We start from the raw sequence: 17,613 nt of genomic DNA, 5'->3' as shown, positions 1-17,613 counted from the left end.
ATCATATTTGATACACTTCTCTTAACTACAATCTCTGTTTAACATTCCCTGTACTTCTCAATGTCTTTAATCTTTATTGGGTGACTTTCTCTTTACTTCTGGAGTAATACTTTCTAAAACACTTTGTTTACATTATCTTTTTTATCCCTCACTGTACTTCTCTAATTGACTTTACTCACATTTTTGTTGGCTCTCTCTGAGCTTCTCTAAGTTACAATCTATGCTCACCTTTTATTGTACTTCTCTAGCATTTTTGAGTCACAGTTTTCTCTTTCTAGACTCTCCTCACTTTCACTATACTTCTCCAATCATTGACTCTTTGCATTTTTGCTGTCTTTAATCCTTATTATGTGACCTTTTCTGTACTTCTTGAGTAATTCTTTTCTGAAGCATTTTTTACTTACACTCTTTTCTTTTTCCCCACTGTACTTCTCTGAATTTTGTTGGCTCTCAATATATTTGATACACTTCTCTTAACTACAATCTCTGTTTATCATTTCCTGTACTTCTTAATGTCCTTAATCTTTATTGTGTGACCTTCTCTGTTCTGCTTGAGTACTTCTTTTTACAGTTACAGTATTTCCTTATCCACTGTAATTCTCTAATTGACTTTACTTATATTTTTGCTAAATCTCTATATATTTGTTCCAATTTTCTTAGTTAAAATCTATGCTCACTTGACTTTTTTGTGCGACCTTCTTTACTTCCTTGTCTCTTTTAACTTTTCACTTTTCACTGTACTTATTTAATCCTTGAGTTCACATGCATTTACTTCTCGATTTGATTTCTACTTGTGAACTTCTCTCAACTTAGAGAAGTTGCTTTTCCCCTCTTTCAGCCTTGATCACTCACAAAAACCTTGACACTTCTCTAATTGCTTGTTGCTTGCTCATTACACATTCTTTCTTCGCTTATGTTTGCTTTTGACTGTCATTGATTTCATGTATAGCATTTCTTCACTGTACTTCTCTTCTTTTCTTTACACTGTTTGCTTATCAACTTTCCCTCTTTCCTTTTCAGTCTTAATCAAACAAGTCCTGATACTTCTCTTGTTGCGTTACGTTTTCTTTGAAAAACTTTGCAACTATTAAAATGTTGCTTTAACTTTTGACCATTTGTCTTGATTCACTTCAATGCGTTTTCTATTATCCAACTATGGAGCACATCTGGTCGTGTTTTTCTCAACAGGCACTTGAGGCCACGCCAGACAATCAATCAGACACAATCATCATATTTTCATGGAGTTTCACTTGGCAATATTAACAGTTATATGCTTGAGCAGCAGTCAATCAGTCAGTCAGTTAGTCAGTTAGTCAGTCAGTCAATTTGTGAGTGGCTTACATTTTGTGCATAATCGCAGACTGGCTAAAAGGCTTAGCAAACTTCATATTCTTCTCTCTTTCGTTCTGCTGCTGCTTGTGCAACTGGTTCATTGCATTATCCCGAAATGACTGAATGACTGCCCGAATGAGTGAGTGAATGAATGAATAGTTGGATGGGTGAGTGAGTGAGTAACTGTCATCAATTTGTGCCATTTCTTTGCCATTTTGCTTAAAGCGTAGCCAAGCAGCAAAACCCCAAACGACCAACAACCGCAACGAACTAACGAGAAACACTAACAGAGAGACAGAGAGACAGAGAGAGAGAGGAGGAGAGACGGAGCACGTTGAGTACGAAATGCAACCAAGTTGACAAGTACTTGAGCGCGCATTAGTCGCGCTGGTAAACAGCAACCGAGAGTATCTATATCTATGCAGCAACTACCTAACATTGAGCTCAGCTGGCTTATTTCTTCGTCTTCGTCTTCATCTCTGTCTTCAAGTTGTGCGTTTTTGCATTTCGTCCTTGGAATCAACAGACAACCAAGAGAAAAACAAAACTGTCCAACAGACTCAGAGACAGTCAGACAGACAGACAACAACTGAGATGACAGTTAGGCGTATATTTGATTTATTTGTCAGCTTCTTTTAAAATCTCTATCTCATAAACTTTCAGATCGAGTTCTAAGCTAAAAGCCGTTTAAGTGCGTTTTAAAGTTATATTTACTACGCTCACAAATTAATGCGAACAGTATAAAAATTTGAATAGAGCCAAGCTTACCTTGATTTTTTGCAGTTCTTGCACAACTTTCAAAGCGATCTGTAAAGATAAAAAGTTGTATATAAGCATCAAAGTCAAAAGTGTTATTAATATTTAACTTCAAAATTGCAAAATTTTACCGAATTCTGTCGCAACACAAAATGGGAAAACATCACAATTTTACTTTAAAGAAGGAACTAATTTAAAATTCGTTTTTGGAATACAAATTTCGACATCAATTCGTTAAAATAAATATTTTCTGGTATGTTTAAATACTATTTTATTTTATTAAAGTATTTTTTGGTATATTTATTTGGTATATTTGTAAGAAAATACCGCTCCTGCTTTTAGGATTTTCTTTTATTTATAACGTTTAACATTAATTCGTAAAAAGTAAAATGTGTGCTTTTAGTAATTTGTCGGTATATAAATTATTTTTATTTCAATATTTTCTGGTATGTTTAGTATATTATTTTAATACATATACTAATGTACTTTTTGGTATATTTAATTGGTGTATGTTTAAGTATTTTTTTGGTATATTTAAGTATCTTCAATATAATTATTTGATATATATTTCAGGTATATTTAAGAATTTTTCATTCTATGTAGGTATTTTTTTTTGGTATATTTATTTGGTATATTTGTAAGAAAATACCACTCTCGCCTTTAGGATTTTTTTTATTTATAACATTTAACATGAATTCGTAAAAAGTAAAATGTGTGCTTTTAGTAATTTGTCGGTATATAAATTATATTTATTTCAATATTTTCTGGTATGTTTAGTATATTATTTGAATACATATTTTAATGTACTTTTTGGTATATTTAATTGGTGTATGTTTAAGTATTTTTATGGTATATTTAAGTATTTTCAATATAATTATTTGATATATATTTCAGGTATATTTAAGAATTTTTCATTATATGTAGGTATTTTTTTTTGGTATATTTGTTTGGTACATACCAAAGAATTTTATGGCATATTTGAGTTTTATTATTTGTACATTTATTTATTATATTTTTAAAAATATTAATTTTGATTACGATTATTATTAGTAACATGAAGTTCAAGTTCTAAGAAACAAAAATACTGAACTGAATACTGTTTAAATGATGTTCTCTAAATATGCAAGCTTAGCTTGTAGTTGCTTCGACTGTGTTTGTTACTATTTGTTACAGCATTTACACACACTTTTTCCATGCTCAAGAGAGAGTTTCCCTTAACTTGTAACTATGTTTTCGACTCACACGTGGTTCGAGCGCATCTCGATTCTGGTCATATTGCTGAACTGCATTACCCTGGGCATGTATCAGCCCTGTGTGGACGATACGTGCCTCAAGCCGCGCTGCAGGATACTGCAGGTAAGTAAGCCAAAAAGATCTAACTATGTATGTGTGTGTATCTACTACCTGGCCTCCTTCCACCTTGCACCTTCCTTCATCCCTTCGACCGACAAGCTGTCATCGCCTGGCGTCACATTAACTGTCATTTATTTAAGCAATTTTTTGGCTCACTTCCTGTCTCTCTGCCTTTGCTGCTGATGACATCAAACAGGCACTTCGGCTCATTAGGCAACGCACACGAGGGAAGGGGGGAGATGGAGGGAGTTGGCTTCGAGGCAATTACAGTGCGAGACAGCGTATAGAAAATGTGAAGCGCAACGTGCGAAAATGTTTGTAAATGATATGAAGGCAGGCAGCAGAAGGCAGCAGAGACACATTTTGGCCGCAGCCAAGTGTAAAGCACACGACCGAAAAAAAAACGCCAGGGAAAGAGAGAGATGGAGGGGAAGAGAGACAGCGTCAAATTGGCAACATTGGAAACCAAGAGAGTGTGCAGAGGCAAAGTATAAGAATGAACGACGACAAGGACATAAGTGGCGCCCAAATTGCTGAGAGTTGTTTGAGCAGCGTCGTCGTGGACTGCATGTCGCTCTTGCCACATTGTTTGCCCTACGACTATGTGCTCTGTGTGTGTGTGTGTGTGTGTGTGTGTGTGTGTGTGTGTGTGTGTGTGTGTGTGTGTGTGTGTGTGTGTGTGTGTGTGTGTGTGTGTGTGTGTGTGTGTGGGCGTAGACGCATGTTGTGTAGCAACACGTAGTGGACAGACAGAGTAGAGAGCTCATTTTGACAACTGTCATTTGCACTTTTCTTTAAGCTCTCCACTGAGCTCCCCCAACAGTCAGAGGCAAAGCAAAGGAAATGGTTAAATGGCCAGTGACAAAATTAGTTAAATGCGTTGCCAAAGTGTTGACACAACTATGCGAATATCCATCCACACACACACAGGCACACACTCATTAATAGAGTTGACACTGGCTGACTCCCAAGTGAGTTCAGATTGTAGCTAATCTGATGCGAGTCTACAATGTAACTGCTGCTCAACATGATATAATATATAATATAATGTGTATGGCAAAGTGTTGTATAATAAGGGATGAGCAAATGTTCATAAATGGGATTCAGTTCAGAAATTAGTCACTCAACAAGTGCAAGCAAGTTCTTCAAAAAGAGTTAGTAAGGCGAAAGAAAACAAGTAAGAAAGCTACAGTCGGGTGTACTCGACTGTGAGATACCCGCTACCCATTTTGAATAAAAGAAATATATTTTGCGGTATTTTTCTCAAGATATACCGAATATACTGCAAAAATACTAAAAATATACCAAATGGTATATTTGGTATATCGATATAGTACCGCATTCAAAATATACCATAGACGGCACAATATACCAGATTGTCAGCCAAAGCAACTAAAACCCCTAGTAAGTAGGCGTTTTTGCCCATACAAAAGTATTTCTTTAATAACTTTGACAATTTTTATCTGATCGCAACCAAATGTTCAGGAATCATAAATACTATAGTAATTATTGTATATACCGAAATTCGCAACTCTATCTATAAAAATTACGCTTGTTATTTGATTTTTTTGATTTGCGGGGGCGGTAGTGAGCGTGGCAAAAATTTGAAACAAACTTGATCTGCGTGCAAACATAACAAATGCTGTCGAAAAAAATTATAGCTCTATCTCTTACAGTCTCTGAGATCTAGGTGTTCATACGGACGGACGGACAGACGGACAGACGGACATGGCTAGATCGTCTCGGCTGTTGACGCTGATCAAGAATATATGTACTTTATATGGGTAGCGGGTATAAAAACAAATATTAAAATTTCAAAATGTTGTAGGGAATTAGAGTAATCAATGAAAAGTGAGTCAATCAATTGCTTTCTAGTGAGTTTGTTTTCTTCATTTTGAAGTCTGTGCAAATGATGTATAAACGTTTGCCTTCCAATCTCTCTCTCTTTCAGAGCTTCGACGACATAATCTTTATGTTCTTCGCCCTCGAGATGATTATCAAAATGGTGGCCATGGGCTTTTGTGGGAAGAACACGTATATGGCCGACTCGTGGAATCGCTTGGACTTTTTCATAGTGCTTGCTGGGCTGCCGGAGTATGTGATGCAGGTGGAGAATCTTAATTTGACGGCAATTCGAACGATACGCGTGCTTCGACCGCTGAGAGCAATCAATCGCATACCCAGTAAGTGATCGATACATATCGATCGATAGTAAGGCGATTGTTATAATGTATCGCATTCTCTTAGGTATGCGTATCTTGGTGATGCTACTGCTGGATACTCTGCCCATGTTGGGAAATGTGCTCTTGCTCTGCTTCTTTGTGTTCTTTATCTTTGGCATCATCGGCGTGCAGCTGTGGGAGGGAATCTTGCGACAGCGATGCACTTTGGAACGACCCGATGGCATGATCTATCCCATAACGTGAGTACACAATCAACGGACATCTAACACGAGGGTATATATACCATATATGGGTGGGGCAACGGACGATCCAACTGAGAGATGACGACGCGAAAATCTTACCGAGTCTGTGTATCACAAAATCTGTGTGTCTGCTGTCTGCTGCAGGCGACGACGCAATGGATAAACATACATACATATATACCATATTTTTGATAATCGTATCGCCTAGACATATATATAATCACACACATATATGAATATATATTTACTATAATATATATATATATCTTAATAATTTTTGACATTTTCGGTTGCGTTTCATGTGCTTTTCATTTTTGGTTTCATTGATTTATTGCGTTGTGATTTGGTTTTTTGATTTTTGGCTTTGATTTTTGATAGCTGCTTAGATAATTTTTAAGGCTTTGAGCGTTCCTCTCTCTCTCTCTCCTTTTCCTCCTCTCTCTCTCTGACTGTCTCTTTTATATATAGTTCTCCCTCTGTCACCTCCTCCCCTGCTCACTCTCTTTGCATCTGGGCTGCCTGGCTGCTGATTCATATTTTTTACTTTTTGCGTTGGCTTCGCTTTGGGTTCTCAACCAAATGCCACTCACAGCTGACAGCTTACAGCCCACACTCTCATCCACACTCACACACGTATACACTCACACACACACACACACACACTCAGAGGTACAAGTGCTGACAATTTGCATAGCAAATGCAATGACTGCTCGTCAATTTGATGAAGTTGCAGCTTCCAGCTTGGACAGTTCTCTGTGCATTTCTCCTCCTTTTGGATGTCGTCAGCAGCAGCAGAGTGCTTAGCCCCAGTTTCACAGCAAAATCTGTGTATATAAGTGAAGAGTTGTCCTATTTTTAAGTGTACTATAAAACAGAAAGTGAAACAGTCGGTTTAGACATTGAATTGGCTCACTTTGGCAACAACTAAGAAGATCATTCTGGGACAACAAAAAAGACCAAATAATACCAAGAGGGGACAAAAAAACATGTACAAAATATACTCATTTTCAATAATACCCAAAAAAATGTATAATATTTGGTATATTGTAATATTACACTACATTCAAAATATACCAAAATATACCACAGATTAGACCAGATTGTTAGCATAAACTAAACGCCCCGAAATACCTAAATACACATATGCTTGTATTTGGTATATCGATCTACTGTTGCATAAAAATATACTATAAGTACAACATATACCAGATTTTCAGTCACATCAACTAAGACCCGAAATAACTGAAACTATACAGTTGTATTTGGATTATATGTTACATTCAAAATATGCCATAGAGAACAAAATAAACCAGATTCAAATCAGAAGTTTGTGGGAGTGAGAAAAATGTTATGGAAACATGATCTGCTTAGAAAATAAATGGGTTCTGAGGTAAATGATAGCTCTATCTCTCTTTTTCATACGGACAGTCAGACATATCTTTGTTGAACCTGGTCATGAGTGTATACTATATAGAGTCGAAAAAATATCCCCTTCAAAACGAAATTGAAAACTAAAACACGAATTATATTTAGGCAATATTTCGGCAAGTTATCAAATTAAGCATGCAGAGAGCTGGACTTCAAAATCAACATGAAAACAAAAAAACAAAAGCAAGCTTAAGACATTGACAATTAAATTAAAGTGCAGGCATTGTGTTGCCTGCTGTCAACTGCAGCTCCCTCTCTCTCTCTCTCTCTTTCGTTTTTGTCTCTCTTGGCAAAGATGTTCAATATTTTTTTGGTTTTGCCAACTAACAATCATTTATCACGGCCAACTGTCCAGCTGTCTGTCCATCTGTCAATGACGTCAGCAGCAGCAAATACACTCACACACACACGCACACACACACACGCACACACACACACGCAGGCACTCACAAATACACGTGGTGCACACTAAGTGCCCCGAAAAGTAGGCAACATAAATTTTTGATTTTTTGGCAATTTTGTTTTTTGACCAAAATGCTGATGCAGTTTATTCGTTTACCGTTTTTATTTTCGGTTTTGTTGTTGTTGGTTATTTTTGTGTTATCGTTAATCGATGGTTCTGCATGCCACGCAATTTGTACATACCTACAATATATATATATATATATAAATATATGTATATATCCACGCATATATATATTGAAAAAAAGAATTTTACATTTTCGCATTTAACGGAAAATAGGCCACACTTTTAGGTGTTAATTTTATGCCCCGTTTTACGTTTTCCTCTCGTTTTTTGTTCTTTTTTTGGTTTTTCTGTTGGTCGCCAACTGATTTGCATAATTATTGTAAATAATTCGCGACAGCAATGCAAATTTTTATGCTCAACCGATTTTCTCTTTTCTCTCTCTTTTTTTTATTGCATTTCCGATTGCTGCATTAAATTTGTGTTCGCTCTTGCTCTTTCTCTTTCTCTCTCTCTCTTTCTTCTTTCTCTCTCTCTCTCTCTCTGTCTGTCTTGCTGTCTTTGTCTGTCTCTTTTTAACTGCTGTGTCTCGTTGATTGAAATGGGCAGCACTCTAAATGGTGTGAATTTCACATGCCTCATGCAAAAATCTCCATATACATTTTTGAAGCTTTTTGATTGCCCGGGACATGAACGATATATGTACTATATGTATATGATATAGGGAAGAAATTGTGCATATATTTTGCCAAGATTTTCGAGTAATCATTGTGAAACACGTTCGGGCAATCCTCTTAATATTTCATTGATATTTTCTGGCCGCTGTCGAGGCGTATATTACGTATACGTAATCATTGTCTGTATTCTGGTGTCCATGGGGAACCTTGGACATAAAATTTTTGCAGGGTATCGCAGGTGTCGATCATGTGCGCGTTAGTTATTTACTGTTTATTTTGATGTACTTTTTTTTTTTTCTTCTCGCGAATTTTTTCGTACGCAGTTTTGCATAAAATGCAAGTTTATTTTTTGCTAGCAGCTCTCACACACACACTCGCACACGCACACACACACACACACACACACACACACACACATACACACCTGTAAGTACATGCAACAGTTGAAGCAACAACTCGCCAATTCAACACAAAGGGCAGGCGAGTTTTCTCTCTATTACTTTCACAACTTTTATTCATTTTTTGTTTATGATGTGCAGACAACAGACCAAAAACAACAACCACTACAACAAATACAACAACAAGAACAACAACAACAACAACAGCTAACAGTAACAACAATATTACAAATATATATTAATATCAACAAATATACTGCATATTTACATATATGTATATGAAAAACTCTTTTTCCAGTTCTCTACAACATATTTCCTTTTTACTTTTCATACTTTCTTTTTTCTGTTCGTACTTTTTTTTGTTGTTTTTCGTTTTCTTTTTTCCGTTGTAGCTGAAAACCATTCGAAAAATAATAGATAAATCACAAAAAATCGCATAACAATTTGAATTGATAAATTGGCAGCCGAGTGAAAGATGAAATGTAAACAATAAAGAAAAATAAAGAAAAAAACTTAATTAAATCTATTCAAAACAAATACTCAAATTTCCCCATTTAACTTAATTAATGTTATTTTTCTTCATATTGAGTTTACAAAAAAAAAATGTAACAAATTCAATTTTGATTTTCACAAATTATTCTTTCACATTTTTGTGTTCCGTTTCTGTTTTCTGTTTTTCTTCATTTTAAATGAAAATACAAAAAAAAGCAAAATACCTAAACAAAACAAAAATCATACCGCGAACAAATTTTTTGTTTACAGGGGACTACCTGAAGTGTACAGAGTTCGAGTCCGTGTTAACTCGTAAGATAAAATGATTTATTTTTCCCCCCTCTTAAATACTCTACCCTATTTCCCCCCAAACAAAAAAAAAAAAAAAAACACAATACACGCCAAACAAAAATACAACTATTTAAAAAAATCTTTAAAATCTACCAACAAATATACCCAAAAAAAAAAAAGAAAAAAACAAAATACTAAAAGTAAAATGTTGCTTAACAGAAACACAAACAAACAACACACAGAAAACACACACGTAAATGAACCTTAGTCGTCTACTAGCTCGCTCTCTCTCTCTCTCTCTCTCTCTCTCTGTCTCTTGTTTATTCTAGCGCTCTATATTGCTCTCTTTCTCTGTCTCTCTCTCTGTCTATCTCTAACCCGTAAGCTAGCGCTCGCGCGCTAATTCCCCAGAGCGATGTATGTAAATGTATCATCGCTAGCACTAATCTCTTTTGCTCAGCTCTAGCGCTGCCCGCTCTATTTACATCCCATCACGATACCCCAACCCTTTCTCTCTCTCTCTCTCTTTTAGCTGATCCCAAGAATTATAAATGTTCAAATGTAAACTTAACTCCAAGCAAACTAAATTAAATCTCGCTCTATCTGTAACCTTTCTCTCTCTCTCTCTCTCTTCGACTCTTTCGTACACTTTAAAAGTAATATTTGCAGATATATGAAATATACTAAATACCTTCTTAATACTTTTAATACTACATTTATATAAATATACGTAAACTACATTATATATATATATATATAGACTTGATAAACTAGCCCTTTACTGTAACTACAGCATTAACAATAGCTCAATTAACAGTTGCTCAACACTCAAACACAACTTAACACATCTTTTTTGCAACACTGGAAAGTTAACATAACCTCAACATAGTCTAGTTGATATCAGTGTGACCGCAGCAGCTGAAAAATGTAGTATCTACGCTCTGCTTTGTACATTAATAAAAACTTTGGAATAGCAGCACTGCATATGAAATTGCAAGCAAGCTGCAATAAATTTAGCTTGAAATGTAAGCTGATCTCTTTCTTTCAATAATTTCATTTATTCAATAAACAAATGTTTTATGAATGGCCATGCATTTTTTTGATATATAATTTTCTGGGAACAGCGCTTTAAGTAAAAACAAAGCGAAAAGTTCAGGAACAGGAATAGAAAATGATTAAGTAAATCGGAAAGCAAAAAATTAAATAAAAAGAAAAGCAAGGTGAGAAGAAAACAACTATTGATAAAGTAGTGGGGAGCTGGTTATCGATAAATTAGTAGAAAATCCGAGTGAGCAGAGGTGTAGAAATATAAATAGAGTTGATAATTTATGTAGAAAAATCAAGCAAAGCAGTAAATGCAAAAACTAAAGCGATAAGTAAATATTCAAGTGAAAAATACTAAAAATATACCACATGCTATATTTGGTATATTGATATATAGAATACTATAGAGGTCCAAATATACCAGGTTGTCAGACGACGCAACAAAAATACTAAAAAAATACCAAATAATGTATTTGATATATTGATATAATACTGAATTCAAAATATACCATATAGTGAAAAATATACAGTATTGTCAACCAAAGCAGTTTAAAACATATCAAATTCATATACCGCAAAAATACTAAAAATATACTGAATGCTATATTTGGTATATTGATATAGTACTATATTCAAAATATCAAAAACGTCAAAATATACCGGATTGTCAGCTGATGCAGCAAACATACTAAAAATATATTAAATGCTGTATTTGGTATATTAATATAGCAATATATTCAAAATATACCATATAGTGAAAAATATACCAGATTGTCAGCCAAAGCAGTTTAAAAATATATCAAATTCATATACCAAAAAAAATACTAAAAATATATTAAATGTTGTATTTGGTATATTAAAATAGCCCGATATTCAAAATATACTATATAGTGAAAAATATACAGGATTGTCAGCCAAAGTAGTTTAAAATATATCAAATTAATATACAAGAAAAAAATACTAAAAATATATTAAATGCTGTATTTGGTATATTAATTTAGCACTATATTCAAAATATACCATAGAGTGCAAAATATACCAGATTGTCAGACATAGCAGAAAAATTCTAAAAATATACCGAATATTTGGTTACTATTTATATAGTACTTCATTCAAAATATACCATAGAGTGCAAAATATACCAGATTGCTGGCCAACCTTCTCCATCTCGGCATTTCGCTGCCTTTCACAATCAACTGCTGCTACTACAGCTGCGGTCACACTGCCACAGCAGCCAACACGAATTTATTGCTCTACCCAAAAGTACAACACACACACATACAGTCTCTCGTTTACACACACACACGCACACACACACACCACTTTGCACACCTGCTGAGATGATACTTGTTATATTCGTAATGTTTTTTCTCATTGTTTTGTACAATTTTTGTTGTTGTTTATAGATGTGTGTGTGTGTGTGGTGTCTGTGTGTGACCGTAGTGTTGGTCTTTCGCCCCGTAACAACAGTTTTTTTTTCCCACAACACACACACACACACTCACACACACATATACAAATGTGTTTTCATCTCTCTTGTACAATTTTTGTTGTTCTTATTGCGTTCTCATAGTTTTCAAATGTCTTTTCCTAGACGTTGATGTATGTGAGTGTTTTTCTATGTATAGTTATCTATGTGTGTGTGTGTGTGCGTGTGTGTGTATGTTGCTGTTGTTCTTTCATTTACCACAAAAGTATGTTTTTTTTTTTGTTTTTGTTGCGTTGTGTTTCTCACATTTTGTGTTTGTGTTTTTCGGAACTGACCCCAAATGAAGCGCCGTACACATAGGCATAAAGCTCAACAACAAGCATACCAATTAGCCGCAACTCACGCACACACACACACACAAACACACACACAGCAGTATATAAATTTGTATGTAGTTTTTATTATACAGTACTTTAATAGCGTTTTCCTAGCGTGCAAAAAACAAAAAACAAAAAAACAAACGTAAGCTCAAGCAGTTCCCTGGCAAGCAAATTTTGTTGTGTTTGATTCTACACACACACACACACACATACACGCACACAAACTGTACACTCTTACACACACACACACACACACACACACACACACAGCCGCACCCCGCCCCCTCTTGTGTGTGTGTGTGTGTATATTGTTTTGTAAGCTCAACTCTTTTTACAGGAAAAACCATCAGTTTCTATTGCAAAGGTATTTAAAGCTGCCCATTCCATTCTCTAGTAAACCAAAATCTGCTCCCAAAACTCTCCACTCCACTCCCCCCAAAAAACGAAAAAACAACTCCCCCCGTCCCAAAATAATTCCACTCTCTCCTCACTGCCTTTAGCCGCTCCATGTTTCAACAACAAGCGTTAAATCCTCCGCCAGCGTCTCTGGCCCCATTTTGTGCCACAAACACAGTTCACCACAAAAAAAAAAAAAAAGAAGCTACAACAATAATCAAAATTAAACTCGCATTACATACGTCACACACATACACACTCACACTCACACACACTCACATACGCAGCTTCATAAAAAGTTTTGCATACTTTTAAGCGCGCGCGAATTGTTGCAAGAGTTTTTTTTGTGTGTCTCTTTTTTTTATGTTACGTTTTTTTGTGGTACTTTTTTTTGTTGTGTAAGGAAAGGGGAAGTTGAGGCTTTTTTGCTGGTGCGCGCACGTGCATATTAAACACATTTTATTGTCACACACACACACATACACATACACATACACTCTCACACATTTACGTTGACATTTTTGCGGTGCTTTTTTGGCTCCGCGCTCTCGCGTCTTTGGCGTCCATTTTGCGGGTTGTGCGTTTAATTTAAATTGCTTGGCCGCTTCTTCTGCTGCTTCTGCTTCTGCGCTTCGACATTTTTTCTTCTTGAACTTTTTTCTTTGGTTCTTTACTTTTTATTTTTTTTTTGGTTTGCCTTCTTTTGTTATTGTTGCTGCTGTTGTTGTTTGTTCATCTTAATTTTTTTTTGGAAAAGTGTTACGGCTTAATTTTGTGGCTGTTTTCTTTAGAGTGCGCACACACCTTTTTATGTGTTACGTTTTCTCGCTGGCTTAGTCGCCATTTTTCATTCTCTCTCACTTGCTCTTGCTCTTGCTCTCTTTCTGCGTCTCTCCCGCACACTCTGCATCATTTGTGTTAGCGCGCATCTGGAGCTGCCTCAGCTCTTCTCTATTTCTCTGATCTAGCTAAAGCTTCTGCTTCTGCTTCAATTTCAGATTTACTTTCAACTTTCTCTCTCTCACTCACTTTCTCTCTCACTTAAGCTTTGGCTTAGCTTAATCCAACAATTTCAATGCTTCAATTCTTGCAAACAGCTTTAAAGCTAACAAAAATATAGATCAAGCTAAATGCTTTGCTAGTATTACCAGTGATCAAAGATTAAACTGTATCAAGCTTTAAACTTGTCGAAAGCTTAAATACAAACTTAAAGCTTGATAAGTATTACCATCGAAATCTCAAAACTTTTACTGACGATCAGCTCTTGTCTTTACTATCTTTGATATTTGAGCTTTCAAGCTGATAAAAGCTCTAATTAAGTTTAAAGCTTGGTTTGGATTGCTAAGCCCAAAACTTTAACTTCAACGCTTGCCTTCACTAAAGCTGTTGAAAGCCAGGCTCTCCTAACTAATGTAAAGCTAAAAGCTTCAACTGTGTTAACTAACAGACGATCAATGCTTATCTTCACTCTCTTTTGTCTGTTGCGAAAGCTTTCATGCTTGCTGTCGTCTATCGCTTTCTCTGTCGCTCTGCAGCTCACTCTCACTAATCTCACACTCGCTACTCACTGATAAACTGTCTGTCACGCTCTCGCTCTCGCTATCGCTATCGCTTTCGCTCTCTCTATTTATTGCTCACTGTTCACTCTCGCTGTCTCGCTCGCTCACTCTTTCACTCTGGTTATTGGTTATGTACGATTGGCAGACTCAGTTTCTCACATTAGTTCGATCGATCGGCTGTCTTTGTCACACATTCACTTGTTCTTTCTATGCAACTCGAACTCGAAATTTTTAGCACCAAAAGTGAAATTCTAAATTATTTCTCTATCTCTATCTCACTATCTATCTCTTTCTATCAAATTGTCCATGTATGTAAATGTTACAATACTCGTACGCATAAATGGCATTTACTCTACGTATAAATATTATATGATATTACTATATGAATATGGTTAATTAAAACAACAAAAAATACTCTTTTTGTGCTCTCTTTCTCTCTCTCTCTCTCTCTTTTTCTTTCTCTTTCACTCTCTATTCTCTCCCTCTCTCTCTCTGTATTCCTTACTCTTTTAACTTGTATGAAAATATGAAATTTCGTTCCATTTAAAAAAAAAAAACTCTATAACTCTTGTCTGTCTGTCTGTTGTGGATGGTAAATTGATTTTAATCAAACGCATCCCGCAAAACATTCTCTTCTCTCGATTGCACATTGCACACATTTGTTGCACCTCAACCTCAACCTCAACCTCAGCCTGTCGCAATATTATGAATTCTCCAAGGATCAAGACTACATCTGCTCAACGCCCGAGGATTCGGGAATGCATCTGTGCGGCAATTTTCCACCCTATCGCATCGGCTCACTCATTTGCAACGGTAAGTGACCAAACGAACTCAACTCAACTCTCCAACTCTCAGCAATCTCCACTCCTCAAAAACTTTGCCTTACTTTTCAAGCAAAATGAAGTGCAAACGGCGCGTGTTAATCAAATTTTGATGGCACTTTTAATTGCTTTCGCGCGCGCCGCTTGACTTTACAACTTATTAAGCGACACTCTTCCTCTTCCTCCTCCTCCCTTCCGCCCTTCCTCCCACTCCCTATTCACAATTTTACCACCCGCTTAGCTGCCTTCCACAATGTTCTCCTATTATACAGTTGAACTTGCCTAATTCGAAACATTTTTAGATACTTCAAGGTGTGATAACCAAATAAGCTAAAGTTGTGAATGCCAATGCTAGAAATCTGCTGCCAAGTTGTGCTTAATTAGCACCATTAAAATCATCAATAAAGATTACAATTTATTCCTAAAAATGTCACAGCAATTATAAAACAAAAAAGAAATAAATAAGTTGAGCTGTTTAACTAACGAATTGCTTTACAAATTGAAACAATTATTTAAAATTGATCAATATAATTGCTTTATAATAATATGCATAATCGATGATGAGATTCGCAATACGAATAAATATATTTATCAATAGCATATTGAAGAGTTCAAATTATTCAAAAAGCAATTAGAAAAGTCTTTGGCATAGATTTCGTTAGTATGCAACATTTCCATAGGAAATCCTTGATGATTTGCAACTGAAAAGGCGGCTGAATACTGATACTTCAAGTATTTACCATTATCAATAAAAATCATTGCCATAGATTTCGTTCGCATAGAAAATTCTTGATGAATTATTTAAAAAGCACTAAAAGTTTTATGAATTTGCAATTAGAAAAGTCTTTGGCATAGATTTCGTTAGTAAGAAACTTTTCCATAGGAAATCCTTGATGAATTGCAACTGAAAAGGCGGCAAATCCTTACTTCAAGTAAACACAACTACGATTTACCATTATAAATATCTTTAGCGTAGATTTCGTTAATAAGAAACTATTCCATAGGAAATCCTTGATGAATTGTGACTAAAAAAGTGGCAGAATACTTCAAGTATTTACCATTATCAATAAAAATCATTGCCGTAGATTTCGTTTGCATAGAAAATTCTTGATGAATTATTTAAAAAGCACTAAAAGTACTATGAATTTGCAATTAAAAAAGACTTTGACGTAGATTTCGTTAATAAGAAACTATTCCATAGGAAATCCTTGATCAATTGTAACTGAAAAAGCGGCTGAATACTCGTACTTCAAGTATTTACCATTATCAATAAAAATCATTGCCGTAGATTTCGTTTGCATAGAAAATTCTTGATGAATTGCAACTGAAAAGGATCCGTCAATTGTAGCGAGGCTTAACTGTGCGCTCAAACTTGTGAACTTGTGAATTAAACACTAATCTTTCGTCTTAATTCGCAGAGGAGGCCAAGCTGCTGGACCTTAACGAGCCAACGAACACGTCGTGCGTGAATTGGAATCAGTATTACACGACGTGCCGTCAGAAGGGCGAGAATCCGTTTCAGGGCACGATATCGTTTGACAACATTGGCATGGCCTGGGTGGCCATATTCCTGGTAAGAAGAAGCGTTTACAGTTTTCCCGTTTACCATTTACCGTTTACCAATTAGCTGACAACTTTCGTTCAACAAAAATAACAATGACAGCAAATTGACAAAACACACACACACAGAGACAGAGACAGACAAACTCCCAAAACACTGTCCACCAGTCAGCATCCAGCATGGCCTTAGGTCTCTGACTGTTACTGTGTCGTCCTTCGTCCCTTCGACTCTTCGTCCTTCCGTTCCGTTTGCAGTCGGTGCCGCAATGACAGTGACAAAGTTGCATGTTAATTTGCTGCTCAGCTGCTGTCAAATGCGGTGGCATCTGCCACTTTTGGCATCGCTTTCATTAAAACAACACCAGCAACAACAACAACGAGAAAAACAATAACAACAGCATCAACAGACAAACAGCTGCCAATTTGCATAGGGCAGCAGATTCTGACAGCACCTCGTCGACTATGAATTCATCCTCGTCCTCGTCCTCATCCTCGCTAGCACACCATAGATGGACCATGTGGCGTATGCGCAACGTAGCGATTAGTCAATGACATGTCTCGCCTACAGCTTATTGGGTGGGCTAAACAACATTATTGATTGATTTAATCACTTTGCAAAATTAAGAAATTACTTGGAAATTTCGTTGCCCCTTAATTGCATTATTTTCTCCCACACTCTCTGCTCTGATGTTCAAAGAGCAGACGAATTCATCCATCACATAAATGGGATATAGAAGAGTGTCAGAGAGAGAGAAAGTGAGAGAGAGTGACGGTTAGAATGAGATATAAAGTCAGTAATGCAGCTT

At 35.9% G+C, this 17,613-nt stretch overlaps 1 protein-coding gene across 16 annotated transcripts in view; it reads left to right on the top strand.

Moving 5' to 3' along the window:
- LOC117577879 (uncharacterized) overlaps nt 1-17,613 on the top strand; it is a 143,426-nt gene that overhangs the window by 85,671 nt on the left and 40,142 nt on the right. For 7 of the 16 annotated variants that reach the window (XM_034262842.2, XM_034262843.2, XM_034262841.2 and 4 more), the window contains 7 exons: nt 3,333-3,444; nt 5,393-5,624; nt 5,689-5,863; nt 9,598-9,639; nt 12,809-12,835; nt 15,118-15,239; nt 16,666-16,820. In XM_034262842.2, coding sequence (XP_034118733.2) covers nt 3,333-3,444; nt 5,393-5,624; nt 5,689-5,863; nt 9,598-9,639; nt 12,809-12,835; nt 15,118-15,239; nt 16,666-16,820 — 865 coding nt within the window. The remainder of the gene's footprint in view (nt 1-3,332; nt 3,445-5,392; nt 5,625-5,688; nt 5,864-9,597; nt 9,640-12,808; nt 12,836-15,117; nt 15,240-16,665; nt 16,821-17,613) is intronic. The other 9 variants (XM_034262855.2, XM_034262849.2, XM_034262850.2 and 6 more) reach the window with 2 other exon arrangements.

The sequence above is a fragment of the Drosophila albomicans genome, chromosome X, assembly GCF_009650485.2.
Source record: "Drosophila albomicans strain 15112-1751.03 chromosome X, ASM965048v2, whole genome shotgun sequence".
In the NCBI taxonomy this organism is placed as follows: Eukaryota; Metazoa; Arthropoda; class Insecta; order Diptera; family Drosophilidae; genus Drosophila; species Drosophila albomicans.
Note: the sequence above shows the minus strand (reverse complement) of the source record. Positions and strands in the feature narration are given on the sequence as shown.